At 39.4% G+C, this 17,452-nt stretch overlaps 2 protein-coding genes across 17 annotated transcripts in view; one reads left to right on the top strand and one right to left on the bottom strand.

Moving 5' to 3' along the window:
* RCBTB1 (RCC1 and BTB domain containing protein 1) overlaps positions 1–16,737 on the top strand; it is a 75,103-nt gene extending 58,366 nt beyond the window's left edge. For 13 of the 16 annotated variants that reach the window (XM_082434437.1, XM_082434438.1, XM_082434446.1 and 10 more), the window contains one exon: positions 3,892–6,165. In XM_082434437.1, the coding sequence (XP_082290563.1) occupies positions 3,892–4,032 (141 nt within the window). In that variant the 3' untranslated portion in view covers positions 4,033–6,165. Of the gene's footprint in view, positions 1–3,891; positions 6,166–14,181; positions 14,767–16,160 lie in introns of those variants that run through there. The other 3 variants (XM_082434443.1, XM_082434442.1, XM_082434434.1) reach the window with 3 other exon arrangements.
* LOC309647262 (histone-lysine N-methyltransferase SETDB2-like) overlaps positions 14,762–17,452 on the bottom strand; it is an 82,836-nt gene continuing 80,145 nt past the window's right edge. The window contains exons 24-25 of the mRNA XM_082434420.1: positions 17,078–17,149; positions 14,762–15,127 (exon numbers count right to left, since the gene is read on the bottom strand). Coding sequence (XP_082290546.1) covers positions 14,988–15,127; positions 17,078–17,149 — 212 coding nt within the window. The 3' untranslated portion in view covers positions 14,762–14,987. The remainder of the gene's footprint in view (positions 15,128–17,077; positions 17,150–17,452) is intronic.

Here is a 17,452-nt window from a genome sequence, read left to right as displayed (position 1 = left end):
CACTCTGTTGGTTGAAATGCTGGGAGGATGGAGACTACCTGCCTCTCATGTTTCTTCTCTTTGCTCTAAAATTACTGTGGTTCCTCCGTGCCTCCTTTTGACAAGAGAATTTTGAAGCAAATGGATGTACATAAAAAGAGCAAAAATGTATTGACTCAGTAGTTGTGGAGATTTTAAAAAGTAAGCTAATTGTTGTGGAACCCTTGCATTATGAATGCATTGTCAAACTTTCTGCACGTTTTTAAAAAGTAAAGAAGGACTTGGAGAAGGAGCACTTAAATATTCCTCTAGTACAAACCTGAATAAGTATCGACATCAAGGGAGAAAATGCGTATAAAACATTGTCTCGTGATAGTTCTGATCGCATTATAAACATTTTGAAATGCTTCTATTTATACTGTTTCTTTTCAGGAGATTTTTGTTTTCTGTGTCTATTTGAACATTAGAAGAAACAGTTGGGGAATTTTTTTTGTTTAACCAGAGTAGAGAACTTTCCAGAAAATCCTACTTTCTGAGCAGCTATGTCTTAAAAGTTTGCTTTTGGTGGGAAGCAATAAATATGAGCCAGGAATCTAATTCCACAACTGATTTGGGTTATGAGTATTGGAAAACTTTGTGCTAAAGCCAGATGGTCAGCATTTATTTCTTTTTTCAAGGGGTTAAATTAAAAGTTTTTTGTGATCAGTAGACTGTAAAATACTTTTTGGGTAGTGAGAGAAGGCACCTTTAACATTTTTTTCCAGTATAGTGAGACACTTAAATACATACTAAAAAACAAAATCAAAACCTACTTTGATGTGGAATATTTTGTACTTGATATGCAGTTGACCCTTGAACAATGCAGGGGTTAATCGCATATAACTTACAGTCAGCCCTCCATATCCCTGGTTCGTCCGCATCTGCGGATTCAACCAAACTTGGATCCTGTAGTGCTGTAGTATGTACTATTGAAAAATATCCTGGGTAAGTGGACCTGCGCAATTCAAACCTGCATTGTTCAACGGTCAACTATACTATCAAGTGAATTCGAGACTTACTGTGTTTGGGTTTTGCTATGTAATTATTTTAACAACACGTTTGGACAGTTAGGTGTGGTTCTCGGTATCTGCCATCTGAAATGTGTCTCAAGGGTGGCCTGTGACACAGAGGTCTCACCCTGGCCAAGTGTCCTTCCACAGAAAGTCTTAGCACTCGCATGTATTTTAGATTTTAAGGCTGGATAAGAACTCCGTTGAAGGCTGCGTTAGCATTTTTAAAATGTGGGTATTAAGACCATCAATTCTCTGTGTTTTGTTTCTAAAGAAAATCTGTGGAAAGGAAAAACAACTTATTTTCAGAGTGTGTATAGTGATTGGAATAATTTAATTTAAATGCTTAAAGGTTTGGAGCAAATTTGTAAATTTAGAATAGCAATATTTTATTTTGATCTTCCTTACTAATTATAACAAATCTGATTTGCCTCAGAACCACTTTATAATAATTTCACCACAGAATGTCATAAACATGGACTTTGGTTTCTAAAACACCAAGAATACCATATTAGACTCCTTGATTTTACACCCTTCCCCACTTTCTTATTCCATGGCCTTGAGAAGACTCTTAGGAACTTTATTCATCTACTGGTCAAGTGCTCCTTCTCATCCTTCTTAGAAATTTTTTTTTAAAGCCCAGCAGTCCTGTTATAGTTGACTTACTAGTTCGGTAAGGGTTGCATTTTCTTCTAGGTAATTGAAGATCTGATCGTTTGCAGAGTGAGGTGAACAGATCATGTAGGTTTTTATAGTATTTAAGAATTATCAGAAGGGTGTTTATCTAATCCACACGTCAACATCAATAGCACACTGGCTCAGGTTGCGAAGTGAATGTGCTTGGCTGTACCACTCTCTGGTTCAGGCAAATGAACGTGCAAATTCCAGTTTCTCTCTTCAAGTGTGTTCAATGCTTCCTTTTCCCAAGTTCTGCCTTATCCAAGGTGTAATTAGTTATTTAAACAACCCAGATTTAGATTATTTTCAGTATTCTTGAAACTGTTGAATACAGTTGACCCTTGATCAACACAGGTTTGAACTGCACAGATCCACTTATATGTGGATATTTTTCAATAGTAAATACTACAGTACTACACGATCCACGGTTGGTTGAACCTGCGATTGTGGAGGGCCAACTATTAATTATACTTGGATTAACCCCTGTGTTTTTCAAGTATCAACTCTACTGAGAAATCTTTCCAAACTAATTGGAGGGGAAGGGAAGGCAGTTTGATAAAACTATTTTCATAGGTATATGAACTGATTTGTAATTAGAAGCACCATTTGTATACCTGTACTATATAAAAAAGTTCTTAAAGTTTATACTCAAGGTAATCGATACAGTTAGTAAACTGAATAAACTCACTTTTTCATTATACTACAAAGCTCTTTAATTCCAAATAAGCAGATATAGAAGTGGTAAGGTTTTGCAGTGTCAGAATTTAGTGCCCTCTCTTTCTCCTTTGAATTTGAAATTATATAATTAAAACTTAATATTTAAAGATCCTTATCTGATACATTACATGGTTTGAAGAACTTTTTGTGCTATGACTGGCTCCTTCCTAAGTTATATGTAGATAAACTAGTTTTCTATTTTTGATAAACAAGATTAAAATATGACTTTCATCTTTCCATGGAATATAATTTAGTCCCTAGAGCTATTTATTAACCATTGGGTTATGATACCAGGAGTAGTGCTTTTTCTTTAATAATAATGTGAGAGAGAGAATGTTTTCTATTGTTTAACATTTTAGTTTATTGTAATACACCTGAGCATTCAGCTGTCCATTCACCCCACTGGGAATCTCTTATTAAAAAACATGGATTCAGGTATTTTTTTTTTTTATTAACTTATTTATTTTTGGCTGTGTTGGGTCTTTGTTTCTGCGCGAGGGCTTTCTCTAGTTGCGGCGAGCCAGGGCCACTCTTCATCGTGGTGCGCGGGCCTCTCACTATCGCGGCCTCTCTTGTTGCGGAGCACAGGCTCCAGACGCGCAGGCTCAGTAGTTGTGGCTCACGGGCCCAGTTGCTCCGCGGCATGTGGGATCTTCCCAGACCAGGGCTCGAACCCGTGTCCCCTGCATTGGCAGGCAGATTCTCAACCACTGCACCACCAGGGAAGCCCCAGAAATAGATTTTTAAATTGTTCTGGTTTGCCACTTGTGTATGTTACTCTCCCTCTGAATGTTGGTAGTTGGTAACTTCCATTTGTCTAACTGAAAAGTCAAGCCTCTGTGACTATTCTTTTGTGGATTGACTATCCGAGAAATTAACGTGGTGGAAGTTGTAGTATATTATTCTCTGTGGCTTTAAAAATGAAGGCATTTTTATATAGGAGAGCATGAAAGTGAATTTAAGGTCTTTGGAAGTTTTATTTTTAATGTGTCACTTTAGGTTGACCATTTCTCTTCATCACTTTTCTGTTTCTTAAAGTCTTCTCTTCCTTGGACCAAATGACCCACATCTTAATTCTTTTCTCTGACTTCTTGAATGTGGTAAAACATATGATATGGACAAAAGTTGCTTTCAGCTTTTTAAAACCATGTCTTTGAGTGACTAGACTATGTGATAACCATGAGGAAATCACCCCCCCCCCCCGTGTGTGTGTGTGTGTGTGTGTGTGTGTGTGTGTGTGTGTGTGTGTTTTGAAGAGTCAGACTTGAGTAGGGGAACCATTGCTTTTACTGTGTGGTGAGTAAATAGTTGTATTTTTCTGACATGTACCTGTGGTCACTTGTTTGCCTAGTTTGAGGTTTCTGGCCTCAAATCTCTTCTGGGGGAGGGTAAGGGAGCTGGAGAGAAGTAATTCAAAGTTAATTAAAAAAGGCCTCTTCTTGTTTTTATTTTTGTTGTGTGTGTCCAGGATTTAGAAGAATTCTGCTTTAAGTTTTGCATCAATCATTTGACAGAAGTTACACAGACTGCAGCCTTTTGGCAAATGGATGGCCCTCTGCTAAAGGAGTTCATTGCTAAAGCCAGTAAATGTGGAGCCTTTAAGAACTGAAGCCCAAGACTGCTGGGTTTTGTGTGAGTGCTCTGGGGCTGGTGATGGTGTGTCGTTTGTGCTCTATGGGTGATGTAATTCTGCAGGTAAAAGAGCCCATCAGGTTGTTTTGCTCACATGGAGATACAGTTCTCTGTGTAGGGGTACAGGAAGGGTGTACGGCTTTTCCTGAACCCATTTTAAACAACCCTTATTTCCAGATGTGTATATTTTAAATGTGACCTTAACATTTGGCTGGGACATTGTAAAAGGGTGAAAGTCTAGCTGGTTGTTTGTTTTTTGTTTGGTTTGGTTTTGATTAGAGGAACTCCTGAAGTTGGAAAGGGGGCTTTGCGGCAAGTCTCCTGGCTTACATATCAACAACCCTTTTGACGCCAGGGGTTGGGATAGGGTGCCAACTGTGAGAGGTGTAGAGGCCCCGCTGGGAATGACAGATGCTGACTTGGGGGCTTGTTGAAGGGCTGCATTAGTTGCTAGTTCAGTAGCCTCACTGTGAAGGAATAGTTAAGATTGCCTGAGGCTTTTGTTTGTGTATTTGCATTACTGATGACTTTTTTAACTTCAGAATAATATTCAATTTAATATAAGCCTATTGAAATGATAATTATGTGAAGATGAATTTCTAGGTTAGTCAGGGTTTCTCTTAAGACTTAAGTACATAAAGAGTAGTAATGTAGAACTATCTGTGAAAACTTGATAATGAAAGAAACTTCATTTTGGTGAAAGTGGATATTTTATAACTCAGAGTCTCCAATACTAACAGCGTTTTATTAAGGTTAAATTTGAGAACCCAAATTTAAATCCCCCCACCTTTTCTCCTCTAAATGCTAATCATATAAGAGGAAAATAGTGATATATTCAATGTACTCTTCTTGCCTTCCTGAATTGTGGTTGCTGAATCATCAGGTCTGCTACGTCTGACTCAAATAAGTGGTTCTTAAAACCAAGTTTCTTACAGGACTTAATAGAATTTGTTTTTATCGATTTTTATCTATGCCAAATGCTGTCACACATTTTGCTTATTTGAAATGTCACCAGCTTTCACATTTGATTTTCCTTTCCTTTTAATTGTGTTAGGTAACTTTGAAAAAGGATCTAAATTATGAGGGCGTTTTTTTGGTCTGGTTATGAAATGTGACTTTGGGAAGTAAGAGTGTTCAACTCTGAGTTTTATCATGTGTGCCCATTGAGCTTGCTTCAAGAACAAAGCTTTGTTCTGCTCTCTGGCCCACGGACTCATTTCCATTTGTGGGAGCTCCTTTAGTGAACTGTTCCCTGTTTGGAAGGTCCTCCATCTGAATCTAGAGACTGAATCCATTTTCAGACCCCAATTAACAAGAGGGTGAAGAGATGCTGCAGCTACTGTTTTTAGCAATGTTTCTAAGTGTATGTTGGGGGTTGAGGGCCCAAAGATGGAAGTTCATTGATAGGTGAAATAAACACAAACCCGGAAGTCCCAGCCCCCTTTTCTTGACCATGTTGCAAGTGATCGAAGCCCAATGAGTTATTAGGTTAGAATTAGTTCTGCAACATAATAGAATTTTCTTACTAGGTTGATAAATGTACATTAATTTGATTATTAGCTATGATGGGTAGTGTTTCTAACAATCACTGTCTATAGGCTTATGATCTGGACAAAACAAGAACTTCAGTAAGTTTACTATTGCTCTTACTTGAAAAAAAACTTTAAAAAAGCACAAATTAACATAGATCCATTTCCATAGATAGTTCATTCACTAAACAAATATTTACTGAGTTCCCAATAGGTGAAGAACCACTTCTCATATTAGATTACTGAGTAATTTGTATGAGTATATTTTCAGTGAAGAGAACAGAAAAAAGTCTTTCAGAAAGTACTTGAGTATCTTGTGTTGTTTTTTTTTTTTTGATATGCTCTCTTATTTTTCTACTTGGTTTTGTTGTTAATCATAGCAGGAGATGAAAACTATTCTTTGAATTGTTTTTTTCATCTGATATAATAGTGAAAGCCAAAGTATTGGTATTTCTTCAAATAGCCCTAAAATGTACTCTTGAATTTCCTACTGGAGCAAGGTTTGATACGCTAGTTATATAGGTTGTATTTATGTAATGTTTAGAGTGACATATTAATAAATAAAGCAATCTATTAAAATAGGCATATAGAGTTATTTTTTCCCTCTCAAAAATCAATAATATGCAGCCTTGAAAGGAAATTCTGACACATGCTGCAGCTTGGATGAACCTTGAGGACATTATGCTAAGTGAAATAAGCCAGTCGCAAAAGGACAAGTACTGTATGATTCCATTTACATGAGGTCCCTGGAGTAGTCAGATTCATAGGAAGTAGAATGGTGGTTGGCAGGGGCTGGGAGAAAGGGTATGAGGGGTTATTGTTTAATAGGTACAGAGTTTCAGTGGAAAGAGTTCTGTGCATGGATGATACACAACAATGTGAATGGACTTAACGCCACTGAACTGTACACTTAAGCATGGTTAACATGGTAATGTGTATTTTGCCACAGTTTAAAAAAAAAAACCAGTACTGTGATTCTTGGGTATCAGACTAAAAACAGGTACCACCATGAACATGCTGTTTCTCAACTATCCTCCCCACCCCAGAAGATACGCTTTGGTTTTATTCCTGTTGAAAGATACTACAATTGGACTGTCACAGTAGAAAAATGTATCTGGATCCTTTTGGGGACTTATAAATGAAGGGAGAGACATGGTCCCTGTCCTCAAGGAATGTAAAAATTATTGGGAGAGAGGTTTAGGAATTAACAACATTAATAACATTTATAAACAGCTTTTTGTAAGTCATTGAGAGGAAACCCAATAGGGTTAGTATGAGAAGCAATTGTTCTGAAGGTCATGTTTGTGCAGCATAGGGGGCAACACAAATGTCCTTTTAGCTCATTTCCAAAACAGCGGTAAGTGGCCCAAGCAAAGGCTTAGAGGTGGGGAATAATGAGCCTTCCAGAATTTTACCATAAGGAAGTTTGTTTGGTTAGAATGGGGAAAATAAACCAGGGCCCCTCAGGCAGAAATGCTGGCAAGGGGAGGGCATGTGTTTGTGTGTGTGGTGTGGATGAGAACATTTATTTCCCACAATGCCAGGCATTTTGTGCCCTGTGCTTCACATGCATTTTCTTTTTTAGTGCCCACATTTTGTACCATAAAGTAGGCAGAATTAGTCTCATATTAAATAAATTTTTTCAGCAGTGGCACTGCTAACGTAAAAATCCAGGTCTGTTTTAATTTGCCCGATATTTGCCACTTGATGACAAATACATGTTGCTCCCTTGTACTGAGTTACCACCATGAAATTTGAAAGTAAAGTGGTGGACAGAGGGTTTTTTTAAGAAATAAACATCATGACATCAGAACTGCTACTCAGATAAGCTTTGCTATAGGATGTAACATCAGGGAGGGGAGCTGAAGTTACAGCATCATCTAGACCAGGGGAAATCTATATTCAGTGGGTCTGGGATGGAGTCTTGGTTTTTTTTTTTTTTTAATTGAGGTATAGTCGATTTACAATATTATCTTAGTTTTAGATGTATAACATAGTGATTCAAAATTTTTATAGATTATACTCCATTTATAGTTATTATGAAATATTGGCTATATTCCCTGTGCAGTACAGTATATCCTTATAGTTTATTTATTTTATACATAGTAGTTTGTACCTCTTAATTCCCTACCCCCATCTTGCCCCTCTCCCCTTCCCATACCCCACTTGTAACCACTAGTTTGTTCTCTGTATCTGTGAGCCTGTTTCTTTTTTGTTTTACTCAATAGTTTTATTTTTAAATTCCGTATATAAGTGATAACATACAGTATTTGTCTTTCTCTCTCTGACTTATTTCACTAAGTATAAAACTCTCCAGGTCCATCCATGTTGCTGCAAATGTCAGAATTTCATTCTTTTTGATGACTGACTAGTATACACACACAAGCACACACCACATCATCTTTATCCATTCATCTGTTGGTGGACACATGGTTGCTTCTGTATCATGGTTATTATAAATAATGCTGCTATGAACATTGGGTTGCACATATCTTTTCAAATTAGTGTTTTCATTTTCTTTGGGTATATACCCAGGAGTGGGATTGCTGGATCATATGATAGCTCTATTTTTAGTTTTTTGAGGAACCTCCATACTGTTTTCCACAGTGACTGCACCAATTTACATTCCTACCATTGGGGTACAAGGGTTCCCTTTTCTCCACATCCTTGCCAACATTTGGTGGTATTTATGGTCTTTTTCTTTTTTCTTTTTTTTTTTTTGCTGCTTTGTGCAAGTTGTGGGGTCTCAGTTCCCCAGCCAGGGATTGAATCCGGGCCACAGCAGTGGAGGCACTGAATCCTAATCACTAGACTACCAGGAAGCTCCCCTATTTGTGGTCTTTTTGATGATGGCCATTCTGACAGGTGTGAGGTGATATCTCATTGTAGTTTTGATTTGCATTTCCCTGGTGTTAGCAGTGTTGAGCATCTTTCTATGTGCCTGTTGGCCATCTATTCGTATGTCCTCTTTGGAGAAATGTCCATTCGGGTCTTCTGCCCATTTTTTAATCTCGTTGTTTGTTTTTTTGATGTTGAGTTGTATGAGCTGTTTATATATTTTGGATAGTAACCCTTTATCAGTCGTATCATTTGCAAATATTTTCTACCATGAAGTAGGTTGTCTTTCTGTTTTTTTTTTTTTTTCCCACAGAGAAACAGCAGGATTTAATTTTTTTTTTTTTCCACTGTAACAGCTCCTTTACTTTGCAGTGAAAATTGATTTGTATATTCTTTGCCTCTGAGTCCTTGTGGGATTTTTTTTTTTTTTTTAATTCAGACAGAAAGTCACAAAAATTATACTCATCCTCATCAGTTCACTCAGTCCCATGTAATTAATTTTTTTTTTCATCTTGATCTTTTGTTAGCACTTTTATGAGTTCATCAGTTTTTCCTTAGAGTTCTGAAAATGCTTATTCATTCAGTTCAGCAGTACAGTCAGTTACCAGAAACCTGTACTTGTCAGAGTCTTTTCCATGAATTTCTTGAAGATGAAACCCTTTTATAGGAACATATTTGCAAAAGCATCAGAGTACACCCAGAACTGTCTGTAAATGACAAAAGACTTAAAAATGACCACAGTTAAAGATTTGATGAAAGTTCATAATAATGCAGTTGACAAGAAAATTAGTTATTTCTGAGATATACATTTTAAAGTAATAACTAGGATTATTACTTATAACATTATACCAGAACATATAAGATTTTTAGAAATTTCATGTAATGTCTGAAACATTTATATTAACATATTTCCATACATATTTCCATACAAATACAAAATAAGATTTTTAGAAATTTCATGTAATGTCTGAAACATTTATATTAACATATTTCCATACAAATAACCCAATGAAAGTTTAGTATTAGTTGTTTTGTTTGTTTTTTTATACTGCAGGTTCTTATTAGGCATCAATTTTATACACTGTCTTTCTGTTTTGTCAATGGTTAATGTGTCATTTAAGGCCAGTGTTTCCTTATTGATTTTCCTTCTGGATGATCTGTCCATTGATGTAATTGAGGTGTTAAAGTCCCCTACTATTATTGTGTTACTGTCAGTTTCTCCCTTTGTGTCTGTTAATATTTGCTTTATGTATTTAGGTGGTCCTATGTTGAGTGCATATATATTTACAGTTGTTACATCTTCTTGGATTGATCCCTTGATCATTATGTAATGTCCTTCTTTACAGTCTTTTTATTTTTTTTTAATAGATCTTTATTGGAGTATAATTGCGTCACAATACTGTGTTAGTTTCTGTTGCACAACAAAGCAGATCAACCATATGCGTACACATGTCCCCATATCCCCTCCCTCTTGAGCCTCCCGTCCATCCTCCCTCTCCCACCCCAAAGTCTATTTTGTCTGGTACAATATTGCTACCCCAGCATTCTTTTGATTTCTATTTGCATGGAATGCCCTTTTCCATCCCTTCACTTTCAGTCTACATGCGTCTTTAGATCTGAAGTGAGTCTCTTGTAGGAAGCATGTGTACAGGTCTTGTTTTTGTATCTATTCAGCCAGTCTATGTCTTTTGATTGGAGCATTTAGTCCATTTACGTTTAAAGTAATTATTGATATGTATGTAGTTATTGCTGTTTGTTAATTGTTTTGGGGTTGTTTTTGTAGTTCTTTTTTGTTCTTTTCTTCTTCTTTGTTCTCTTCCCTTGTGATTTGATGACTGTCTTTAGTGTTATGTTTGGATTCCTTTCTCTTTTTCGTCTGTGTATCTATTATACATTTTTGGTTTGCAGTTACCATGAGGTTTTTGTATAGCAATCTATATATATATGTGATTATTTTAAGTTGCTGATCTCTTAATTTCAACTGCATTTTAACAGCCCTATATTTGTACTCTCCTCCCCTCATGATTACTGTTTTGGGCATCGTATTTTAAATCTATTTATTTTGTGTATCCCTTAACTGCTTATGTGGATATAGACAATTCTACTACTTTTGTCTTTTAACCTTCCTGCTAGCTTTGTTCATGGATGATGTCCTATCTTTACTGTATGTTTGCCTTTACCAATGAGCTTTTTCTTTTCATAATTTCCATGTTTCTGGTTGTGGCCTTTTCTTTTTCACTAAAAAGTTTCCTTTAACATTTCTTGTAAAGCTGGTTTGGTGGCACTGAACTTTTTTAGCTTTTGCTTGTCTGTAAAACTTTTGATCTCCATCAGATCTGAACGAGAGCCTTGTCAAGTAAAGTATTCTTGGTTGTAGGTTTTTCCCTGTCATCACTTTAAATATATTGTGCCACTCCCTTCTGGTCTGTAGAGTTTCTGCTGAAAAGTCAGCTGATATCCTTATGGGAGTTTCCTTATAAGTATTGATAACTTGTTGCTTTTAAGGAAAGCAACAAGGGAAAACTTTGTTGCTTTTAATATTCTCTCTTTATCTTTAATTTTTGCCATTTTAATTATAATATGTCTTGGTGTGGTCCTCTTTGGGTTGATCCTGTTTGGGACTCTGTGCTTCCTGGATTTGGGTGCCTGTTTCCTTTTCAGGGTTAGGGAAGTCTTTAGCTACTGTGTCTTCAAATATGTTCTCAGGCCCTTTCTCTCTCTCTCTTCTCTTTCTGGGATCCCTGTAATGTGAATGTTAGTATGCTTGTTGTTGTCTCAGAGGTGTCTTAAACTGTCCTTATTTCTTTCTATTCTTTTTTTTTTTCTGTTCAGCATCAGTGATTTCCACTACTCTGTCTTCCAGCTCACTGATCTGTTCATCTGTGTCATTTAGTCTACTTTTGATTCCTTCTAGTGTATTTTTCATTTCGGTTATTGTATTCTTTTTTTTTTAAATTTTTTAATTTTTATTTATTTATTTATTTATTTACTTATGGCTGTGTTGGGTCTTCGTTTCTGTGCGAGGGCCTTCTCCGGTTGTGGCAAGCGGGGGCCACTCCTCATCGCAGTGCACAGGCCTCTCACCATTGCGGCCTCTCTTGTTGCGGAGCACAGGCTCCAGACGCACAGGCTCAGTAATTGTGGCTCACTGGCCCAGTTGCTCTGCGGCATGTGGGATCTTCCCAGACCAGGGCTCGAACCCGTGTCCCCTGCATTGGCAGGCAGACTCTCAACCACAGCGCCACCAGGGAAGCCCCGGTTATTGTATTCTTCATCTGTTTGGTTGTTCTTTTTTTTTTTTTTTTTTTTTTTTTTTTTTTTTTTTTTAAACTTTGGGTTTATTTATTTATTTACTCATTTATTTATGGCTGTGTTGGGTCTTCGTTTCTGTGCGAGGGCTTTCTCTAGTTGTGGCAAGCGGGGGCCACTCTTCATCGCGGTGCGCGGGCCTCTCACTGTCGCGGCCTCTCTTGTTGCGGAGCACAGGCTCCAGACGCGCAGGCTCAGCAATCGTGGCTCACGGGCCCAGTTGCTCCGCGGCATGTGGGATCTTCCCAGACCAGGGCTCGAACCCGTGTGCCCTGCATTGGCAGGCAGACTCTCAACCACTGCGCCACCAGGGAAGCCCTGTTTGGTTGTTCTTGATGTTTTCTAACTCTTTTTAAAAAACTTCTAACTTCTTGCTCTGTTTATTTATTTTTATTCTGAATTCCTTGATCATCCTTATGATCATTACCTTGAACTCTGTCTCCACTTCACTTATTTCTTCTTCTGGGGTTTTATCTTGTTCTTTCGTTTGGAACATATTCCTCTGTCCCCTCATTTTGCCTAACTTACTGTATTTATTTCTATGTATCAGGTAGGTTGGTTATGATTCCTGACTTTGGAAAAGTGGCCCTTTGTAGGAGATGTCTTACATGTCCCAGCAATGCACTCCCCTCTCGTCACCGGAGCTGAATGCTATAGGGGCACCCTCCATGTGGGCTGCGTGGGTCCTTCTGCTGCGGTGGGCTGACTACTGTGGGCAGCCTGGTGGGTGTGGCTGGCCTCTGGTCTGATTGGTCGCCAGGCCCTGACTTGTACGGAGGAGCCAGCCACTGGTTGGCAGAGAGGATCATGAGGTGGCCAGCTGTGGAACCCCGGGAGGCTGGCCCTGGGGCTCGTGCTGGCTCACTGGAGCCAGGAGTCAGGTCCATGAGATCCGGGGCTGGTTCCCACCCACTGGTGGGTGAAGCCAGGTCCTGGGGTGTCACTGCAGGGCCCAGGGGTTCCAGAGCTGGTGTCAGACAGCTGGCAGGTGGGGTCATTTCCTGACACAGCTGGCTGCAGGGCCTGGCATGTCTTGAAGCTTGTGTTTACCTCCTGGTGGGCGGGGCTTGGGCTCAGCTGGTCCCAGGACTGGTGCTGGCCTGCTGGTGGGTGAGCTGCGGCCCGCCATGGGCAGGCTACAGGACTGTGGTTGTCCTGTAGGGGTGAGGCTGGTCCTAAGGCTAGAGCAGACTTGCTGGTGGGTGGGGCTGGGGCCCTGGGGATTCTAGGGCTGATGCCTGCCCACTGGTGGACAGAGCTGGGTCCCAGGGTGTCTAGGTCTGGTGCCTGTGCACTGGTATGTAGAGTTGGGTCCTGGGCCCTCTGGTAGGCAGGGCTGTGTCCAGGGACAGCTGTAGGCTCAAGGGGTCTTAAGGGGGCGTGTATGCTCCACCCCAGTTGTTCTGCCTGAAGTATCCCGGTACTGGTACCTATAGGCTAGTGAGCAGGGGCACAGCTGGATCCTGAGACTAATAAGCTAGAGCGAGGATTCTAGAATGGCGCATGTAGGCACCAGTGTCTCCGTGGTGGAATGTGCTCCCAGAAATGGCCGCTGCCAGTGTCTTTGTCCCGAGGATGAGCTCCGGTTGCCTCCTGCTTCTCTGGGAGACTCGCCACAATCAGCAGGTAGGTCTGTCCCAGGCTCCTTTCAAAATACTTCTTCTGCCCTGGGTCCTGGAACATGAGCTTTTGGGTGCATCTTTTAAGAGTGGAGTCTCTATTTCCCCCTGCCCTCTGGGACTCCCAAAGGTAAGCTCCACTGGCCTTCAAAGCCAAATGTTATGGGGCTTGGCTTCCTGGCACAAGACCTTTGAGTTTGGGGATCCGGATGTGGGGCTCAGACCCATTGTTCCTTGGGAAGAACCTCTGCAGTTGATTATTCTCCCATTTGTGGGTCGCCCACCCAGTGGTGTGGGTCTCGACTGTATTGTGTTTCTGCACCACCACCCCCCACCCGCCCCGTCTGGTTGTGGTTTTCTTGGTATCTTTAGTTGTAGAGGATCTTTTCTGTTTGCTTTGGTCTTTTTGATCCATAGTTGTTCTATAAATAGTTGTAGTTTTGGTGTGCCTGTGAGATGAGGTGAGCTCAGAGTCTACTCTGCCATCTTCTAAAATCTTTTTTCGGCTTCCGTAGTTTTTTAAGTGCCTCAGGTGATTCTGATGTGTACCCAAATTTGAAAACCATTGAGATTTTGCCCTGCAGTTATTAATGTCTTGGGCTGGGGTTGCCATTACAACAGGAATGGACATGTTCTTTCGTTTACATCGTATTCTTCAGCAGATATCGAGCATATTATGTGCCAGATGCCATGTTGGAGACTCAGATCAAACTCATGTTGAAATGTAGCACTACTGTGGATCAAAGGAGTGTGGTAGAAAAGTAGAAATGTGAAGTTTTCAGAGGTCAGACATGGTAGTAGGGCATACAAATCTGAATTGTATATTGTCAGGTTGAGAAAAACCTTCAGAGAGACCATCCAGTTTTAAATGTTTATTTTGAAGATGATGTTATGCCCATGTGCTGACTGGCTGAAGAGAAATTTAAAAAACACACAGGTATGTTTGGTACAGGTATAACATTCAGATTTATTTGATCAAAGAAGCATTACAGGCTGGAACTAGTCTCAAAAGATAAAAACAGTTTATGCATTTTTTCAACATTTATTGAGCACGCTAGCTGCTGGGAATGTGACAGGGAGGAAAACACAGGAATAGTGAGTTTCTGCCCTCAGACTGCTTATACTCCATCGGTTTGAGGTATGATAAGAGTGGCTTACACCGAGAAGGGATATGAAGAGAAAGTACTCTCAGATGGAATAGGTATGAGGACATCCGCAGGAGGAGCAGTGAAGACTTCACAGCAGAATGTGCAAAGGCCCTGGGGGCAGGAGCACCTGGAATCCACTTAGCTCACTGTAGTGGGGGTGGGGGAGGCGGGATCTAAAAATCTAAAAATCCACCAAAGGATTTTTAGAGCGATGGGAGGCATGGTCCAATTTACTCAAGTAGAATCAGAAATATTTTATTGGGGGGGGGGGAGGGGTAGAAGTGAGATGATGATGAGGAAGAGGAGGCAGTAAAAAGGCATAAGACGCCAAATCAGCAAGAACAGGTAAGGGCTGGTGAGGATCAAAGTTTGAGGGCCAGAGAGACACGAGGGGCCTAGTGCTAAAGATGTGTGGCTTTCACAGGCCCGTCTCCAGCTTTCAGCCTGTTTACAACTGTGCTTGATTCCTGGCTTAGGAAATGGTCATTCTTAAGAAGACAGAGAAGAATCTGAAGTAGAACTTGACTGAAGCTCAGAGCACAAGGTTTGTTTTAAGTTCTGAAGTAGCTCAGTCTCTTCCTTCAGCTGCCGCTGCCTTTCTTCAGATTGATGAATTTTATTCTCTATTGCTATAATAAGAAAATTATTTCAGGCTTTATTCAGTAGTTTTATACACAATGTACTATTTCTAGCCTCTTTTGAAAGTGCATAGTACACAATGCTGTGCCCCAAATGAAAAGGATCTAGGGTCTTGTGAGCAGGAATTGATGCTTTTATGCCTTTGCCTTCTCTTCTAGTTCAGGATAGAATTCCAGTATTTATCACACATAAAGCTGGTCTGTAAATCTTTAAAATTTTGTATACATTTATAGCAGAAAAGGCACTTCTGTATACTTTTGAGTATTTGAAAGCAGCGACTAAATAACCTTCATGCTACACGGTATCCATTTGTTGAGAGGATGCCATTAGACTATCAAGGGTTAAGGGCAAATCTTTCAGAGAAATGCATCCAATTTTTAATGTTACATAAAAGCTTTTGGTTTTATTTAGAAATAGGAATGCTTTTATTGTGGAAACTTAGAAGCTGCTACTTTAGTTAGGCTTTATAAATTATAATATTACTCAGTGGCAATTTTTTAAAAACCTCAAAATCTTAGAATATCTGTATACCTGCAGTTAACTTTCTGGAACACTGAAAAGGCTGAATTAAGCAAAAGAGTCTTTATCAGTTGGGGTGTGAGAAGTTAAGTCTTTTAAGTTGGTTCTCATGCAATTCCAAATAGTGTCACCTCTGGGAGCTCACACCCCCCAAATACTACACTATACTGTATGTACTCCCAACTAACTTAACCTAGGTAGTGACATGTTCCAAACACGTTACTTTTATATGAAAGAAAAATAAACAAACATGAAAGTCACCTACAAAATAAAGCTTTTTAGAAAAAAATTTAAAGGCTGCTTTAAAAAAAAAAAAAGGATATTCCCGTAAGATGTGTGCAGACATTCTCAAGAGACTGGTAAAAAAACACAATATTGTTGACTATTTTTCTGCTGATTATAAATGTAATACAAAATTCAAATAGAAATGTGTAATATGAAAACAAAAATGAGAAAGGCTTGTGTATACTGAGACAGGAATATGAACTAATATTTTCTCCACAGGGAAAATCTATTTTCCTAATACATTTGCTGGAAAGACAAATACATCTCTGGAAAAGAACAGAGCTTAGGGCACTGTTTGTGTACAACTTCAGGGGGAGCCATCTGCCTTAAACTCTTTGTCAACCTGTGCCCTCCACTCCCGCCGGGATGTGCAGTGCACAGCCTGCCCAGCTGTGTGTGGCAGCCTTGATGGAGAAGTCAGGTCAGACTCATCAATGTGGAAACTTAGCCTGTTTTGAAGGCATCTGAAATAGTGGTGAAAGGACCACTGTTTGTTTGATGTTTTATGGAAAGGTTAACACTCTGTTTTCACTAGGTTTTCTTTTTCAAAAGTTTCTTGGCTATTTTATTTTTTTTTTTTTGATGATGAACTTTAGAATCAATCAATCAATCACAACCCTCCCTCTCCCATTAGATTTGAAGATTAATGTTGAAAGAACTGAAATTTATACACATCATACTAAGTGAGAGGGAGACAGTGCAGCATGGTTTATCTCAGCCTCACCAGTTCCTGCTGATTTCCAAACGTGGTGCCCAAATACTTCCATTTCGCAATAGATTTTTTGTTTCCACTTTTTTAGATGAGTTCTTTTTCTGATTACAAAAGCATTGTGTGTATGTATAAAATGTGGAAAATACAATGAGCACTAAGACAAAAGAAATCACTATAATCCAGTCACCTACAGATAACTACTGTTTCCATTTATGTGCAGTTTTTCTGTGTGCATGTGTGACCCTGTGTATATATATATTTTTTCTTCTGTGTGTGAGGGCTCATATTGTTTTGTAATGGGCTTTTTCATTTAAGGCAACGGTGAACATTCTTCTAAAATAGGATTTTTATCACCTGAATAGTGTTATTGTAATATATATGATAAATGTTTATAAACTTTGCTGCTCAGTTATAACTCACATACCTGCTTGAAAATTTACAAATGCATCTTCAAACAATCTACAGTCGAAAAGTGAAGTCCCAATTTCTTCATAGTCTGGAGGAAGAAAAACATTTTCAGTTTTAATTTCAGTAGCTTACATAGGCAGAAACACCTCACAGAGTAACCCGCAAAAAGGAGAAGCACACAGAGCAGGCGTCCCCTGTGGTCTGCAGTGGCAGCAACCTCACCCGGGAGCTCGTTAGAAATGCAGATTCTTAGCACCTTTACTGGATCAGAACCTCCGGGGATGGGGCCCAGCCATCTGTTTTAACAAACCCCCCAGGTGGTTCTGAGGGGCATGCTCAAGTTCGAGATGTGCTTGGTCTAGAGACAAGAGTAAATGAACAAAAAGAATGT

This window comes from Balaenoptera physalus (genome assembly GCF_965194825.1).
Source record: "Balaenoptera physalus genome assembly, chromosome: 18".
NCBI classification, from domain to species: domain Eukaryota; kingdom Metazoa; phylum Chordata; class Mammalia; order Artiodactyla; family Balaenopteridae; genus Balaenoptera; species Balaenoptera physalus.
The sequence above is the reverse complement of the archived record's forward strand: the minus strand, read 5'-3'. Positions and strand labels throughout refer to the sequence as shown.